Raw genomic sequence first — 18,954 nt, forward strand, 5'->3', positions numbered from 1 at the left:
TCCTACCCAGAAAAAAAAAAAAACCCTTTATTTGTAGTCAAATCAATTCTTTACTTCTACTTCCCATTTCTTATTTATCTGTTAATTTTCTCTCTTAAGAGTGGTACCCCAAACATTTATACGACGTGAGGTACCCCAAATTTAATATTTCAAAACTGATTAACTCATAAATAGTTTCTCTAAATGTTAGGTACTCAAGTTTAACTTACCCCTCTGTCCAAAAAAAAAAAAAAAAAAAAAAAAATTACCCCCAAAAAAATCCACATCGTATTGCAAGAGAAAATTTTGAACTGCATCTAATGTGGATGCAGATAATGATATAAAATGACTTTATCAAGTAGATAGTTTTCTTATCCATAAAAAAATGATGTGCAAGGAAATCTTGTTTGTTTAGCGTTCTCACACCCAAATAGAGTTGGGAGAGAAAATACCCAATGCCCAGAGGCGCAGGGTTCTTTTCTCCATAATTGATGGCTGATTAGACTTTTGAAGTAATCTCCATTGGTTGAGAATGCCAATTGACAATAGAAAAGTATTTTCCAAAGTGTGTATAAAGGAAATAGGATATAATTAAAGAAACGTGTGGCACATAAACTTTGAAAGAGTCAAGTAAAACCCATTCTTGGTTGCTTATCTAAACAACATATTGTGAGTGATTTCTGCAGCCACCTTGTTTGATGTGTTGAAGATAGAAATGTGTTACCTGTAAGGTTTATAAATTTGAATATTCAAATGAAGGTGACACCCTACTCCCCCTTGAGTCATGAAAGCAAGCTCCTTATCACTATTGTTGACAAAAGAAAGATGGAAATGAAGATCATCATCACAACAATAAGAAGTTTTCCTTCATCTTTCTACTCATGATTATGGAAGCTAACAGGGCTAATATCATCAAATTTGGTGTAGTAATCTTCCTCATTATCGTCATCGGGGTCGCCCGCCTCTTCCTGAAACTCTCAGAAGGTTTCTTCCTCATTGCTGGAGCTGGTATTGCTGCAATTCTTGCAATCTTCATTTGGGTTCTTATCCAATACCGTAGTGATCGTTGCAGGGGACTGATACAGAGTAAATCAACTTCACTAGGATACAGCTTCCTCAACAGATTAGGTGGTGTTCCAAAAAGGTTTAAGTATAAAGAGCTTGAAGTGGCAACAAATAACTTCCAATCACTGATAGGTGAAGGTGCCACTGCTTCTGTTTACAAGGGGCAGCTTGATGATGGCATGCTTGTTGCTGTGAAAAGATTAAGTACAGAGCAACATGGGGAGAAGGAATTCAGGGCTGAGGTTGCAGCCATTGCTAGTGTGCAACATATCAATCTTGTGAGGTTTCTTGGGTACTGTGGTGTAGCTGGAGGGCCACACTTCCTTGTCTATGAATTCATTCACAATGGGTCATTGGATGCTTGGATCTTCCCTCATGGAAGCAAGCACAATGGCTTTCGTGGATGCTTGCCATGGGACTTGAGGTATAGTGTTGCAATTGATGTTGCTAAGGCATTAGCATACCTTCATCATGACTGCAGGTCTAAGATATTACACCTTGATGTCAAGCCTGAAAATATACTTCTGGGTGAGAATTTCCGAGCAACTGTCGCGGATTTTGGGTTGTCGAAATTGATAGGGAAAGATGAGAGCAGAGTTATGATGTCAATCCGGGGTACTAGGGGTTATTTGGCCCCTGAATGGCTCTTGGAGTGTGGTGTCTCTGAGAAATCTGATATCTATAGCTATGGTATGATGATCCTAGAGATCATAGGCGGCCGGAGAAATGTGCGGTTGATGGAAGAAGAAGAAGAAAGGTATTGGTCATATTTTCCTAGGATTGTGTCTGAGAAGGAAAGACAAGGGAGGCTTATGGACATTGTTGATGAGAGACTAGTGAAAAATGGAGGCATTGATGAGAGGGAGGTTAGGCTCTTGGTTCATGTGGCTCTGTGGTGCATTCAAGAGGACCCCAAGCTTAGGCCTAGCATGGCCTGTGTAGTTGAGATGCTTGATGGGCGTCTGGTCGTGGAACAACCTCCCGAAACCGAAATGATCATTGTCGACCTCTTATCAATCAATCATGAGCCGACCTCCGGTCATGTTAGAGTAAGGAATGCCCCAATGACAACATCTAAGGTAGACAGTGAGACCCCTTCCGACTGCTCAGTTGACATGTCTGAACTATCTGGTCGGTAGTGGTGAGATTTTCTCAGGCTTGATCCACTTGATCTGTTGATTTGATTCAGTTTTGAGAAATCATTTTCAGTTTCTTATGTACACAGTAACATTTTTGTGCTTGAAGAAATTATATCCCTACTTTAAGGGGTCCTCAAATGTGGATTGATTTCCCTTAGAAGCTTCTATTTCATTTTATACGAAGAATTGCATAGAAGGACTAATTATATGTTCTGGTTTCAAGTATGAACATCTTGATCATCCATATGTATTCATTTCTGTACTTAAATCTAGCAGAGGGAAACCATCTCAATGCCTCATCCATATGTTTCTTCAACAATGTGACAGTAACTTTATAAGAATCAGAATAGTATTGGTTCCAAAGGATGCTATAGACACAGTCTTACCTATAATCAGAGAATAATTTTTGTTTCTGTTCCTTAGGATGAAAGGGAGAGACAAAGACAATTTTGATTTGATATCACTCAGCTAGATTCCTCTAGTTGATAAACCTTTTTGAGCCAAATTATGTCCTGGCATCCGTATCAAGAATAAAAAAAAGGAAGAATGAAGGAGGGGAAGAGGGGGGTGGGGGGTTACTTCTTTCAGCTTTCACAGCAATATTCACTAGGGATCCCATTTCTTTTGCAAATACTTCCATGGTTTTCAAAGACCCATCAGCCTCCTTCTCTGTTATCTCTGTAATCTTCTAAGAGAACTTTCTGTTTGGGAAACTGTAGGCTCAAAGCTCACACAACCTTCACTCTCACTAAGAAAAGGATAAGAATGGCATTGGTTTGGATTCCATCAGAATCAAATAGACAGGTAGATGGAAAAGGCATTTCAATGGGAGTGATAAGTTTATGCACAAATGTGCAAAACATGCTTTTCTTATCAAAAAACAGATAAAACAAAATTTTCCACCACTAAATTCCTCTAGTGGTAACTTTGATGTTCACCTAATAGGAACATTTTGGTCATGTGCCCTGTTAGTTACTGTTTTTTTCATGGCTTCAGGTGCAAAAGAAATGGCTCAAAAATCACAACAGTTCAGAAAATTTACTGAGATATGTGATTAAGGGTAGAATATTAAACCAAGTGTGTTCTGCAATCAAGAACCAGTTTGGAAAGCTGCAAGACAAGCAGAGCATGGATGATGATGACTGGTTTGTTTCCAGATGCAAGCATTGACATGGTGACCATATTCAGTTTTGGCACAGGGAAATACTTTTTATTTGAAATGAGTCCAACATTATTTATCCTTGTGCACTGTTGAGGAATATAAGAATAGGATTTTCTATATACAAGTTCTATAAATGAACTATGCTATGAAGGACAAAATGAAATGATTCCATTTCTCACATGCTTCACAGGCACCCCCAAATGCATAAGAACCAATTTGGAAATAATCACATTTTGGCCAACTTGGCACTAACAGTACATGGAAGTTATTGTTCTCAGCCACCTTGTTGAGCACCAGACTCAATGAAGAACAAAAATTGAAACTGAGATGCACCATCTAAATCCAAAGTAGTTTGCAGTAATGGTTAGGATTTAGCCATTTTGGACCTGACATGGAATGACCCATCACAGGGGAATATGTGGGAATTCCAAACACTCTCTAATGACTATCTTCAATGAAGACAATTGGAAAGAGAATATTGGATCTCCTATTCCTAGAAGGAGATCTGTGGGCAATATTGTATCGGATCTCCTATTCTTAGAAGGAGATATGGGAAATATTGTATTATTATTTGTTTCCTTTTTCTTTGTTGCTTATGTTTAGCAACCTCTCATGTAATTACATCTATATAATGTCAGTCCCTCTCCCAACGATGAAAAATGGGAGTTTTACCCGAGGACGTAGGTTTCTATTGCCGAACCTCGTTAATCCCTTGTGTTTTATTTGTGAGTGTGATTCTCTGAAACTCAACATGGTATCAGAGCGGGCTTGATCCCGATCTGTTTTGTGTCTTCTTATTTGGGTGGATCTTCTTTCCAATAAAAGGCTGGTGTCTTCTCTTCTTGGATCATTTTCATCAAGCAGCGTTTTAGTCTGTTGCATAGCTTCTCTAATTGGTCTTCCCTCCAGATAAGTTCTTCTCTCCAACTTTGAATTCTTGTTGCGTGAGTTGTATCATGGCTGGACCTGATTCTGAGAAAGAAATTACTCTTAATCAAAGTGCCAGTACTGGCACTGGTTTGATCAAGGCTGTGTTGCATGAAGCAAACAGCCAACGCCTTATATCTTCTATGTTATTGAATGGGAGAAATTTTATCCCTTGGTCTCATGCTGTGACTAGTGCTCTTGGAGGCAGATCCAAGCTTGGTCATATCAATGAACAAACAAAAGCCCCTCCTGAGATCGATCCCAAATTTGTTGATTGGCAAGCCAATGACCACTCTGTTATGACTTGGATTTTTAATTCCATGGAACCTCAAATCTATGAGATCTTTGCTTATTCAGATACGGCTCAGGCTCTATGGGAATCTCTAAATGAGATGTATGGACAAGCAAACAATGCATCTCGTATCTTTGAGTTGCAATAGGAACTTGCTCTCTCCAAGCAAGGACCTAATCAATCCTTTACTGAACATCTTGGAAGTTTAAAGAAAAAATGGGATGAACTTCGTCAATATAGGCCATCTACTCAAACTATTGTTGATTATATCAAACGGGAAGAACATGATAGAATTTTTCAGTTGTTGGCCAGTGTTAAACCTGAGTATGAAGATCTCAAACGTCAAGTTCTCATGAGTCTGACCTTGCCATCTTTTACCTCTGTATGCTTTATAATCCAAAGGGAAGAAACAAGGCGCCGTGTCATGTACCCGGTTCCCACTCCCGAAACTGATCCAACGGAGAACTCAGCTCACAATGTGACTGCCAATAACAAACAGCAAGGTGATAATAATTGTAAATTTTCCAAAGGAAAAAGTAAGGGACGAAGTTGTTTTCATTGTGACCATTGTGATCGTGATGGCCATCCCAAGGATAGGTGTTGGGTTCTTCACCCTCATCTTCGCCCAAGCAAAGTTAAGGGTCAAGAAGCTAAGGTTGCAGTTCAAGCCAATGCCACCGATTTTCAGTCCAAGCTTGAAACTCTTGCTCATCAATTTCAGCAACTCCTTCAGGCTCATGGAACAACTTCTTCTAGCACTGCCAATTCTGCCATTGAATCAGGAAATATGGTCAAGACCTCTGGTAATGTTCATGTGCTCTCTGCTCTCTCTAAAAATTGTTTCATTATTGATTCTGGAGCTACTAATCACATGTGTGGTTCCTCACATATGTTATTTAACACTGCTTCTAGTGCTTCCCATTCTCCTATCACTATTGCTAACGGGGTTCAGGTTCCAACTCAGGGAATCGGACAGTTTAAAATATTTTCAAAAAATTCGGATGCCTTGTTTGTTCCAGATTTATCTTCTAATTTTTTATCTGTCAGCAAGTGTACTAAAGAGTGGAATTGCAATGTCATTTTTTCTCCTCTAAAGGTACTTTTTCAGGATTGCGTCACTAGGAAGATGATTGGTGATGGAAGGCTTCAGAATGGTCTTTATACTTTAGATCTTCATAATGATGCATTTGTTGCAAGGAAAAGTGTTGCAGAGACTTCTTAGTTATGGCATTTGTGAATGGGCCATCTATCTGATCGAGTGTTACATGCGTTGGATATGTCTTTATCTCATGATTCTAGTAATTGTGATCCCTGCCATTTTGCTAAGCAATATAGACTCCCTTTTTCACAAAGTACTCATTTATCAACTGATTTATTTGATTTGGTTCATTCAGATGTTTGGGGTAGTGCTCTGGTTGATTCTAGAGATGGTTACAAATTCTTTGTTACTTTTATTGATGATAAATCTCGATCTACTTGGCTGTATTTACTTAAGTCCAAAAGTGAAGTTCTTACTGTGTTTCGAGATTTTTGCAAAATGATTCAAAATCAGTTTTATACTTTTATCAAAGTGTTACGTACTGAGAATGGAATGGAATACACCAACCACCCATTTCAGTCCTTCCTGCATAGCATGGGCATCATTCACCAGACCTCTTGCGTGGGTCCTCTACAACAAAATGGAGTAGTTGGACGCAAAAACCGTCACCTACTTGAAGTAACCTGAGCCCTGTTGTTCTCTGGCCATATGCCAAAACCTTATTGGTCTGACGCAGTTCTCACGAGCTGCTATCTCATTAATCGTCTTCCTAGTAAGGTGCTTGGTTACAAAGCTCCTATGGAGGTTCTCCATAGTCGAAAATTTACTATCTCCCACTTGAGAATTTTTGGGTGTGTTTGTTATGTTCACTTTCAAACTGGGGGTAAGCTTGATCCTCGTTCCCGAAAATGCGTGTTTGTTGGATACTCTTCTGTTGCAGAAGGGTACAAGTGTTATGAACCAAGTACTAGACGTCTTTACATCTCTCGTGACATAACTTTTGATGAAGCTCACATGTTTTTCCCTGACAGGCATCAAATTCAAGGGGAGTATAGTGACTATAGTGAGTTCTCTATTGAATTTGCTCCTGTCCCATTACCAGTTGATGAGATTTAACAGGACGACTGTTTGAATAATGAGGGTATTAATAGCCAAAATATAATAGAAGATGACATGACTGTCCCTATGCTTGCAACTGTTCCGGAAGCTCTCGAAGCCCCCGTTACTTCAGGTGCCCCCGTTCGCAAGTCAACCCATGTTTCTAAGCCTTCAACACGACTTTGGGACTTTTCTACATACCATACGGTTCAGCATCCGATTCAAGACTTTGTCTGCTATGACAAAATCTCTCAGAATTTTTTAAGTTTTTTATTTGCTATTGAGACTTATAAAGAACCAAACAATTTTTTAGAAGCAAGTAACCAGGACGTGTGGGTCAATGCCATGAAGGCTGAGCTTCACGCTCTTGATCGTAATCACACCTGGGAATTGGTTCATTTTCCAGATGGTAAGCGTACAGTTGGTTGTCGTTGGATCTATAAGATCAAGTATAACAATGATGGATCGATCGAGAGATACAGGGCAAGACTGGTTTCCAAAGGGTACACCCAAACCTATGGCGTCGATTACAAGGAGACATTTGCCCCAGTTGTGAAAATGAACACGGTGCGCCTGCTCATGTCTGTTGCTATTAATTGTGGGTGGTCTCTCTTTCAAATGGATGTGAAAAATGCGTTCCTTCATGGAGACTTAGAAGAGGAGGTCTATATGGATCTCCCACCTGGCCATGCTTTGCAAAATGAAGATGGAATCATTTGCAGACTAAAAAAGGCTATATACGGACTTAAACCGTCTCCACATGTATGGTACAGTAAACTTAGTGCTGCCCTTATTAGATTTGGCTTCAAAAGAGGAGAATCTGACTCGTCAATGTTTACTAAAAACAATGACCAAGGTATTGTAATTGTTCTTATCTATGTCGATGATCTTGTCATCACTGGCAGCAATCGATCTGGAATTTATGCTCTCAAGCAACATTTGAGCCGAGAATTTGACATCAAAGATCTCTGTAAACTAAGATATTTTTTGGGTATCGAGGTGGCAAGTTCTCACAAAGGCTTGTTCCTTTCTCAAGGAAAATATGTTTTAGATTTGTTGAAAGAGACTGAAAAAATGGGGGTTAAACCTGCTAGAGTGTTCCTATGGATTACAGTAGTAAATTTACTACTAATGACACCCCCTTGCAGGATGATGGGCAATATCAGTGTTTGGTAGGACGGTTAATTTACTTGACCATTACCATTCTTGACATTGCTTATGTTGTTAGTTATGTGAGCCAGTTTATGTAGGCTCCAACATAAGGGCACATGGAACTGCTTGATCACTTACTTCGTTATCTGAAAGCTTCACCAGGAAGAGGGATTTTGGTGAAGAATAATGGTCACATAGAAATTGTTGGGTACACTGATGCAGATTGGGCCGGAAGCCCCATAGACACGAAATCTACTACCGGATTTTGTACTTTTGTCGTTGGAAACATTGTTACATGGAAGAGTAAAAAGTAAACTGTAGTAGCTCGTTCAAGTGCAGAGGCTGAGTACCGTGCCATGGCGACTACTACCAGTGAAATTGTGTGGTTGCGGCTGCTTCTACAGGAGTTGGGATGTGAGTCTATGGTCAAACCTACAAAACTGTTTTGCGACAATCAAGCTGCTACTCACATTGCTTCGAACCTTGTTTTCCATGAAAGAACTAAACATAGAGGTAGACTGTCATTTTGTATGGGAAAAAGTTCAAGATAAGATGATTGAGACGCCATATATTCGTAGTGAAGATCAGTTAGCTGATATCTTCACCAAGGCCTTGCCCAAAGGATCGTTCCAAGAAATGGTGAACAAGTTGACCTCAGATGATATCTTCGCTCCAACTTGAGGGGGAGTATTGGAAAGAGAATATTGGATCTCCTATTCCTAGAAGGAGATCTGGGGGCAATATTGTGTCGGATCTCCTATTCTTAGAAGGAGATGTGGGAAATATTGTATTATTATTTGTTTCATTTTTCTTTGTTGCTTATATTTAGCAACCTCTCATGTAATTACATCTATATAATGACAGTCCCTCTCCCAACGATGAATAAGAAGAAGTTTGGGAGTTTTACCCAAGGACGTAGGCTTCTATTGCCGAACCTCGTTAATCTCTTGTGTTTTATTTGTGAGTGTGATTCTCTGAAACTCAACAAAGACCAAACTGAAACTGAGGGACACCATCTAAATCCAAAGTAGTTTGCAGAAATGGTTTGGATTTAACCATTTTTAACCAGACAAGGATGACCCATCACAAGGAAGTATGTGGGAATTCCAAACACACTCTAACGACTCTCTTCAGTAGAATCTCCATTCTCAATATATTGGGTCAATGTTCCACGTTAACCTTTGCAGCCTTACTGATCAATAAAAGTCTCATTTGAAAGAAACAAAGACCAAGTAAAGCATAGACCATTTCAAGAAGATTCAGCTAACCTTACAATTTTGTAAAACCTCAAGAAATTTCTTCATCTTTAGCTGTGAAGTCCAATGGATTAATATTAACTAATCAAGCAGTATAGTCAGAGACTACTTTCTCTGTCTTCCCCCCTCCCCCCTTATTTATTTGTTTATAGTTGCAGAATTTCTGATGATATACAATGGTATTCAATCAGTCTTCCATCTAGAAGGACCACATTTCGCCGGTCACAGGCGGGCACTTAATGCGTGGAGTGATGCAAGAATCTGATCTTTGCCTGCATCAACCAAGATATTATTAAGAAAAAAATTTATAAAATTCTACATACTTATATTTAATAAGAATTCTGCTGTAATCTCTAAATTTGAACCATTCTTAAGCAATTATTTTAGTCATCCTTCAAGCTTTTAATCACTTGTTATAAGGTATTAGTGGCAACAGCATATGTTGTCTTAACTAATAAATAAAATAGAAAGCAGAAATAAATTGTTTTGATCCCATTTCATGCTATATTTTCTACTCTGGTTATTATTCTGTCTTTATTGTGGGTATGGTAGGGGAAGAGTTGACAAACTAAAAGCAGGCCTTAAATCTTATACTTTTCTCAGAATCTCAGTTATATACAATGATTGAGTATCTATATATATTTCATAGGGGTCTTAATTTTTTTTTCCCGATTATGCTTAATTTTTTTCCCCGATTATTGTGGGGAAAGGGTTTCTCATAGGGTCACTATGAGAGAATCTCCTATGCCACACCAATAACATCTTAGAGAATAGTATCATCTACATGGAACCTCATGGTTAAGAAAAATAAATAAATAAATAAATAAATCAATTGTGATAAAGCATACGATACATTGACTTTTTTTGTTTTTGGGTGAAATTGTAAGATACATTGACTATGGTAATTTTTTTTAATTCTTCTATCACAAAAGAGGGAAAATTTTTTTTGAATAACTTAAGAGTTTACCTATTAAATTGTCACTTGGGAGTTGGGACCCAAGATGCAGAACTAAAAAAAATCTAAGTAGATTGAAACATATTATAGTCTATTAAATTGTCATTTGATTTCTCAATATGGTGATAATTCAGCTGCCAAATCATAAGGTTTGCTATTCATTTTTTGTTAAATTATAAATTTTATAAAAAAGAAAAAAAAATGCTAATAGTGCATTTCCCTCTTGCTAGCCTCTCTCTCCTAATTACATATGTGGTCGCTCTTAAATATATTGTTTTGCTATATGTTATTGACTTGACTTGGAAGATTCTAAATATAAGTAGAAAGGGAATAAGTCGCTCCTCTTTTTTTTTTTTAGTTGGGGTGAGGCATAACTCTCCCAAAGATTCTAGAAAAGGTGAAATTGCAAAAGCTATCCTCCTTTTCTCTCCAAACAAACCCTGGCCTTGAACCTGTTAGCAAAATTACAGAAACAACATTGCTTAATCCACCCCCCCCCTCTTTATATATATATATATATATATGGGGTGAGAGTGAGGCATAAGATTCTCCTAAAGTTTGTGGAAAAGGTGAAATTGCAATAGCTATCCTCCTTCTCTCTCCAAACAAACCCTGGCCTTAGCTTGTTAGCAACGGAAACAATTTTGCCTTGTTAACCTTTCCAAAAGCTTATGCCATGAACCCAATATTAATATTTTTTTCCTTTTTAACTATGACAGGGGGGGTTATCAAATGCTGTCATATGCCAAGTGGCAGTGTTCTTTACACAACAACTGTCACAACAGAGAATCTTATTGGAGAAATGTACAGTGTCACACTCACACACGCATGTCATTGTGAGACATGTGGCATTGTGATGACAGAGATTCTTCACATTGACAAGACGTGCGCTCTGGACCCCACTTATATACTTAGGATCATGCTTGAGAAAGTGCCAAGTGTATGAGAGTTCCACATTTGAACATATTCCCTGGAATGTGGATGTTACATAGGGGTAGGTATGTTTTGCATTATAAAAAAAAAAGCATTTCTTGGTTACATCAGGTAATATTAACTCTACCTTTTTTTCCTTTTTTTTTTTTTAAAGGAAATTTTGGGGTGTGATACCTTACCCATGCCATTTCCTTTAATTTATCAATTTTTATTTTATGTTTGAGAAGAGATTTTTATGAGGGGATTGTAGGGTGGTACCCTCTCTTTATCTCTCTCCTCTTCACATAAATGGACCTTTCTATTCATAATATACGAAATCATTTTATCGTTTTTCATTGGTGCACTCCTTATGTCACTTGCTTGGGCTACATGGCATTCACATAGGTTAGAAAGTGAGAGAAAGTGTCATTATGGATATTACATCTCATGTTCGCATGGATTTTCAGTGCTGCCCCTATTAGAAAATCTTTCATGCCACAACAATGAGACATGCAAAAAAATAGTTTCCTAGGAGGGATCCACTATTCAATGCGAGGAAGGTGAGGATTGATCTACTATTCAACACTAAAAAATGGACACCCGTAGAAGTCTTTAACCTTGCATTACACTTACTCCTACTACAAAATTTTTTTTTCTTTGCTAACGATGGGTATCCAGGCTTTATCTAGGCCTTTAGCTTGATTAGTCCCGTGGGCCCATACTGACTCCACAACTGCATGGACCAGGTCATACTGGGGTTGAATGATAACCATTCAACTTTCATTAAAAACACTGAAGAGTACTAAACACCCCGTGTGAGTAGCCCAAGGTGTGCCTAGTGGGAGTTGAACTTAGGACATCCGAGTTTCCGACTGGTTCAAGTTGTTTGCAATCTTCATTGTTGTGACGTTTCCATCTCGCAACCACCACCAAATAACATAGTTATAATCAACACTAGTGCATCCTTATAATTGCATTCAAATAGAGGTGGTATTGGATTTATCATTTCGGACCACCATGGAACTCAAACTTTGACGATTTCCTTTTTTTTTTTTTTTTGGTAGAAACTTTGACAATTTTAGAACACTACAAATTTTTTGAGGATTAGCCACCTCTTTTGTTGATTGTAATTTTTCTTTTATCCGAAAAGGAAAGGAATTGTGTAGCTCATACTCTTGTTAAGAAAACTCTCTCATTAGTGTGAATAACGATTTGATCTAATTCTACTCCTTGGCTTCATGAACTGATTGTAAACGAAGCCATCGCCCTTAAGAGGCAATTATCATCAACTGATTGCCCTTTTGACAGACACGCACAAAAAGAATCTATATGGGCATAGAGGAGAGAGAATAAGAGGAAACTCCAAAGGGGTAGAGAGAGAAGAGAGGGAGAACATCTTCACTGCGTGGGAATCTTTTTCTCTGCATCTTTTGAAGGAAGTGCTCACTGTTTTTCACTTGCACTATGCAGAATTATGTCGGGATCCGAAATAGTTTGGAAATGGAGATGTGGTTGTAAGGGCATTATTAGTCTCGTCATGAAGTCTTGTAAGAAATGACTAGTTTTGGATTCTTGCTCCCTGTCCAATGTAATATAAACAATCTAAAGTTGGAAAGCATATAAGAAAGCAAAACGGAGGGAAGGGAGGAAAAGCTCATATGCTTTTTTATCTCGTCCACAAGTAAGACCAGGTTGGTATAGAAGGTTAGAAGTGAAACACCAAACCCCACTTTTGTGTTTTTTTTTTAATCTTCCACATACATTTTGTTCTCATTTTTCATTTTTTGAAGGCTGTTGATCATTTCCATTTTAATTAGATCTTCCTATATCTGCAAGTTTATGGCGCCGCCTTCTTCTCAATTCAGGAGGGGAAATATATTAGTTTATTGACCAGTTGTGAGCTTTTAATCTGCGGTTAACAGGTGCCCATCAATCATTTTTTCTTGGGTAAATGCCCATCAATCATTTAAATGATTAAGAAATAATCAAAAATGGGTTTTCACGTTTTATTCTTTTCATGTTTGGAAATATTCTTGAGTTGTTGTAGTTGGGGTGCTTTTACCCACTGCCACCCAGCATAGATTCTCTCTCTCTCTCTCTCTGTAATAGAAATTGAGAGACGTGCTTTGATCTGTTGTGGATTCTCTGCTCATAAAAGATTTCGTGCTTTTCATCCCTTTCTTTATCTTTCCTTTTGTGGGTGGCTTTCTCTTTCTGATCTTATAGGTGGTTTCAGGAACGGTGTGTGTAGCTGGTGTAAGCAAGAGTAGCTGATGCAAATTCATGGATTTTATTCCCTTTTTCACCCACCAGTAGGGTATAAATAGAGATTGCCAATTTGGGTTTTTCTTCAGTGCAGGAGTTCTTCTCAGTCATTACTGAATAGGGGGATTTGTTAGTGCGGTTCTTCCGACTCTGGAAATGAGCTTCTCTACTAACTCAGTTGGTTCAGGTTAGTCTTATTTTCTTTGGAATTTGGGAATAAGTTTGGTTTTTATTTGTAATGGAACCCTTTAATGGTTTCTGAATCATTCGGTTCCTTTATTCTTCTAAGTCGTTTTTTCCCTCACTTAATACTTCATCTGAATGTTGTAACATTGTATAGTGGATTCGTATTAGTGATAAATGAATAGTGACACTGTTGAGTGATGGCCTCTCTCTCTCTCTCTCTCTCTCTCTCTCTCTCTCTCTCTCTATATATATATATATATATATTTGTTTCTTCTTCCTTGGTCCTTTTGGGCTCACTGTGATTAACTGAATTGAGGCAAAGTTTCAGGTAGTAGGACTACTAGAAGGATCGAATTCGGAAGGACCCATGTGGTCAGGCCCAAAGGCAAACACCAGGCCACTATAGTCTGGGTGCATGGTATTGGTGATAATGGATCAAGGTATTATACTTGTTTCTCAGTTGCCATTGTCGTGGTTGTTCCTCTTTAGGATTTTTGTTAGTAAAAATTATAAGCTCATGCGCTTTCTTTTTCTCATCTCAGTGGCATTTCTCTCTTTTAGTGTTCTTTTCAAAATATCAATCATTATGAGTTAGCATGCACACTAGGTCTATGGCTGAAATTGATTTTCATATTTCAGTGCGTCTAGTAGTTCATTCGGTCAAACTTGTATCATTTGTACTGTACAGTAGTGGGATTGTTTATGGATTGCTAGAGACGTGCATGCATGACTCATAAATAGTATGAGATAGGGACTGGAGAATGATATGATGATTATCATTATTATTGTGCTTATTGTGTGCTCTGTCAGCAACGTTGTTGAGATTCTATTCTTTTTCATTTGTCCTCCTGAGCATATACCTTGTTTGCAAATGGTAGACTCTTTTTGTTGCAGAAACAAGAGAAAAGGGGTTGGAGGGATGTCAATTCCTTGTCCTATTCTCCATGGCAAGATCTTAAATGTAAAATTAACAATTTTGAATAATGCATCCTTTGGGTCAAGATTCTCATTCTTATTGGTTCTATATTGAGAGCAGAGGTACAATGAACTAAATAAAACCTGTTGTTTGTCCTTTCTCTCATTCTCTCTTTTGATCTGAGCTTGGGAAAGCTTCAATTCATAAAAGTGAATATGCCAAAGGCTTGAATAGGGGACCACTAGTCCACTATCTGGGTTTCCCAAATAACTTAGCATAGAGATAGGTTGGCCTTCTATGTAGCTTTTTTCCAAGTGTTATTTTTCTAAGATTAACTTAAGACAAGTACCTAGATAACTCTTTTCCTCTTCAAAAGTATGAATAATTAACACCAATTTTGATTCTCTTGCCCCTTACTTTAGGTGAATAAATTCTTCAGTCCAATTAAAATGTGTTCATCTTGTTTGTGTGCTTCAGCAGTGGTTATTTATTTTGGCATTTTTTTATTTAATGTAGAGGGTTGTGCTCTGTTGTCTGAAAAAAGTAGATAAGTTAGTAAAATTGTAGCTGCTGGCTCTTGAAAATTTTCAGCTATGGTGTTCAATCTTATTAAAGACTGACAGTGTCTACGTCACTCACCGATCTCACATTTTGTAATTTCAACACATTTTCTATTTCCTGCTGCACATTTACTGATTATACCCAATGAGATTAACAGATTTTTTCCTTTTTTGCTTGGGGTATTTTTGTGCAGCTGGTCCCAGCTCCTGGAAACACTTCCTCTTCCAAATGTAAGGATAATAAGTATGCTATAATTTGCTTAAATTTTTATTTTTATTTATTCATATCCATAACATGGCTTCCTATGTCCTGAATAAACTTATCATATGCTTTAATTATCTTGATACAGATTAAGTGGATATGCCCAACTGCTCCTACACGACCTGTAGCAATTTTTGGTGGATTTCCTTGCACTGCATGTAAGATTAATTGCTTTAGAAAAGCTGCTTTCTTTTTCAGGTCATTCACTGTGATTTCATGATTGAGCTGCTTTCAAAGTTGATATCAAATCTCTTACTGCCATCGAAGCACTTAAGCAAGTTCTAACAGCTCTTGTTGATTTGTATTAGGGTTTGATGTAGGAGACCTTTCAGATGATGCTCCTGATGATGTGGAGGGTTTAGATGCTTCAGCAACACACTTTGCAAACTTGTTGTCAACAGAGCCTGCTGATAGTAGGTTTTTTCTCTCTGATGAGAAAATTATATACCTGACTGATCCTGTAAGAGGATGCGATCTTGTGAAGACATATTAGTACTCCAAATTGTGAAGTTTCAGTCTGGACTTGACTTTCATTTGTATATAATTTTTCTTCTCTCCCTCCCCCCCAATATTGTTGCTTGTGTAGAAAGTTGAGAACTTTGATCCTTGGATAATTGACTGAATTTCTACCAGGAAGGCAATTGTGCTCCAATTGCTTCTTGGATGAGGTTCTAACCTTTGTCTTGTGCTAATTTAGTGAGGGAAATATTTTTTCATGACATATATTTTATCCCTGTAACTTCACAATTCATGATTCGGGTGCTTTCTTTTTACCTTGTTTACAGTCAAACTTGGTATTGGAGGCTTCAGCATGGGTGCTGCCACTGCACTCTACTCTGCAACTTGCTATATTCAAGGGAAGTATGGGAATGGAAACCCATACCCTGTCAACTTAAGTGCAGTTGTTGGTTTAAGTGGTTGGCTTCCATGTTCAAGGTTTGTATTCCTTAACTTCTATTCCTTCCAATGACAGTTGCACTTTCAGCAAAACAGGGAGGGGGAGTCAAGAAACAAATACACATGTCCATGCTCAAAAATTCACATTTTAAATCACTGCTATGTGCTCTTTTCCCATATGTAGAGTTTATTCTTGTGCATGAATGTTCACAAGAAAGCAGCTATTGTTTACCAGGAGCTTGAGGAACAAGATAGAAGGTTCACATGAGGCTGCAAGGCGTGCTTCATCCTTGCCCCTATTGCTATGTCATGGCAGAGGTATGTTTATTTCTCTTTGACAAGTTATTTCACTTGAGAACATATTCTTTGCTAAGGAGCTAATTCAAAAAACCTTCAATTTATCTCCTTCCCAGAACATGTTTGAGTCACCAAATATGTTAAGAGTGGCCTTTTTTTTTTTTCCCCTCCCTTGACCACCTTGGGTCGCCTAGCTGCCTTGACAACAACTATGCTCTCTCTTGAAAACTTAATTTTGGGTAATCTTATTGCTTCTTTCCTCGTTATCTAAATCTTCCTAAAAGTAGTTCAAACTGACCTGAAAACTTGTTTCTTTTGTCCTAGTCTTCATTATTAGGTCTTTCTATTTCCTATTTCCCTTTTTCAGCTCAGATTATTCAAGAAAAGATGGTTTGGAAACCCTTGGGAATCAGCAGAGCTATCTCCAAGTCTATTTTTTTCTTCCTACAGTCGAGTAGAAAAGTTAGCATGGAGAGAGTAAATATTTTAAATACTAAAATGTCATGGTCCTTACCACCTTAAAGCACTTGGAATTTAGGATGGTTGAAGACTTATAGCGCAGCCAAATGGGAGTGGCACATATTCAGCAGACTTCCCAGTTCCCAGTATCCATGGCCTCGTGTGGGCTGTGACCCAGCTGTCTTTGAGCCTTGATCCAGTATTGAAGAACATGCCAAAATTGCAGCTAGTTGAAACCAAATTACATTGTATACGCTTGACCATACTGAAACAGGAAACTGAATCCAGTCCTGTACTAGCATGTTATAAAATTGAATTATCTAAATATCTGACCCACTTTCAATCAATGTGTTCATTGTAATCATCAAGGCCTTAGAACTGAAGACTATTCATTTATCCTAGTGGAACTTCTTCAGTGAAAGCACATGTTTCAATTTCAATTTTTTATTCATGAGCTTGATTATTCTCCTTTCTCCCTCAAGCCATCAACATGCACTGCAGTGCTTCCCACTGGTGATGTCAGTGGTTTTCTTGCAAATGATGACTTTTTTTTTTTAACATATTGGTGCTACTCCTAGACTTCTTTGGACACCTCATCTTGGCTTATCACCATGCTATTTATGCAACCCCCCCCCCCCTTCTTTCTATTTTGTCATTGAAGCAAATTAGTAGTCAGCTGTTAGCTGGTAAAAACAATTTGGAGCGTAGGTTCGTGGTATGAACTGCTGAAGACATATCAACTTACTGAGCTGAGACTCCCTATAGTGAGTCTGTGGCATCATCCACAAAGCAAGCAGGAAGTATTTGTGCACTTTAGCACTGACCTATACCAGATAGCATATTTAGCTTCCCCAACTTGGTATGGTGTTTTACCTCTGATTCAGTCTTCAGGAACTCTCTTAGTGAGAATTCGGTTCAACTTCTTAAACCTTGTTATGTCTGAGTTGTTTTCTTTTTAGTTTATCCCCCTTAGTAATTGTGGAAGAGGCCATTGCTTAGAGCATTGGTAAAAGGTTTGGTCTGCCAGGGAAAAGGCAGGACCTGCACTGGGTAATGGCCCTCGTTAGTTGTAGTAGAAGAAAACTCCATATTGAATTCGCTGCTTTAGGGACTCCATCATTTTAGAGAATAGAGTGTGTGTTTTCACATCTTTTATGATATTGAAGTGTTCTGCATTCTTTGAGCTTTTAAAGTGTTGTTTGGTACTGTAATTTGGTATAGAGAAAATATATTTCATTTCACTATGGAACATAAGTTCATAATTTCCTCTTGCAGCTGATGATGTAGTCCTCTACAAATATGGGGAGAAATCTGCAGAAGCATTAGCTACAACTGGGTTTCGTAACCTAACATTCAGAGCCTATAACGGGTATCAAATTGTCTTTTTCAAGAATTACATTTTTTATAGGAACTGTCTAAATGACACCTCCATAGGTGTATTTAGAATTTGTCACCTTTTAATTTCCCTTTGTCTTATTCCTACAAGTTCTTTTAAGTTAAGGATATAAAAGCGATTTCAAAAATAATTTGAAAATGACTAACCATTATGTCAATATTAAAAGTTGTCATTGCCATACACATTTTCGAGGACACAAGTGAAAATGACTAACCATTATGTAATTATCAAAAGTTGTCATTGTCATTCACATTTTTCGATGACACATGTAAAATGACTGTATTTATCTTCATTTGGAGAAAAAAAAAGTATGTTATAAAGGGCAAAAGTAAGGTTACAAATTATTTGACATCTTTAAATGCTGTCAATAAGAAACTCCCTTTTTTATAATATGATAGAAACCAAAAAGCAGTCTCCTTAGAGTATTCACAATTTTATTGTGCAGGCTTGGCCACTACACTGTCCCGGAAGAGATGGACGAGGTCTGCAACTGGCTGAACGCAAGGTTGGGGCTTGATGGGTCTCGCTCGTAATTGCAGAACCATTTCTCATTTTCATGTAATAGCTAGTGAGGAAGAAATAGAAAAGACGTGGGGGGGGGGGGGAATACTGTGATATGTAAGTAGAAGTGGGTAGTTAAACAATAGATATGGATGTGGGTATATGGTATAGTGGCATAATTGGTCCTCTCTTGAAAGGAACTTTTGAATATGCTTCTTTTTTTTTGGGGGGGGGGGGGG

General features: G+C 38.0%; 1 protein-coding gene across 17 annotated transcripts; it reads left to right on the top strand.

Moving 5' to 3' along the window:
• Positions 1–12,315: 12,315 nt before the first annotated feature.
• LOC122085742 (acyl-protein thioesterase 2-like) lies at positions 12,316–18,801 on the top strand. 17 transcript variants are annotated; one of them, XM_042654276.1, is made up of 11 exons: positions 12,316–12,680; positions 12,794–12,898; positions 13,213–13,428; positions 13,750–13,867; positions 15,098–15,134; positions 15,254–15,323; positions 15,474–15,578; positions 15,951–16,101; positions 16,298–16,380; positions 18,094–18,187; positions 18,660–18,801. In XM_042654276.1, exons 3-11 carry the CDS (start codon positions 13,398–13,400, stop codon positions 18,745–18,747), a joined length of 777 nt encoding a protein of 258 aa, XP_042510210.1. In that variant the 5' UTR covers positions 12,316–12,680; positions 12,794–12,898; positions 13,213–13,397; the 3' UTR covers positions 18,748–18,801. The 17 variants fall into 17 exon arrangements, with proteins under 17 accessions (XP_042510210.1, XP_042510214.1, XP_042510209.1 ...); XM_042654280.1 differs by having other exon boundaries at positions 13,336–13,428; XM_042654275.1 differs by having other exon boundaries at positions 12,316–12,667.
• The last annotated feature ends 153 nt before the right edge of the window (positions 18,802–18,954 follow it).

The sequence above is a fragment of the Macadamia integrifolia genome, chromosome 8 (genome assembly GCF_013358625.1).
Source record: "Macadamia integrifolia cultivar HAES 741 chromosome 8, SCU_Mint_v3, whole genome shotgun sequence".
Lineage (NCBI taxonomy): Eukaryota > Viridiplantae > Streptophyta > Magnoliopsida > Proteales > Proteaceae > Macadamia > Macadamia integrifolia.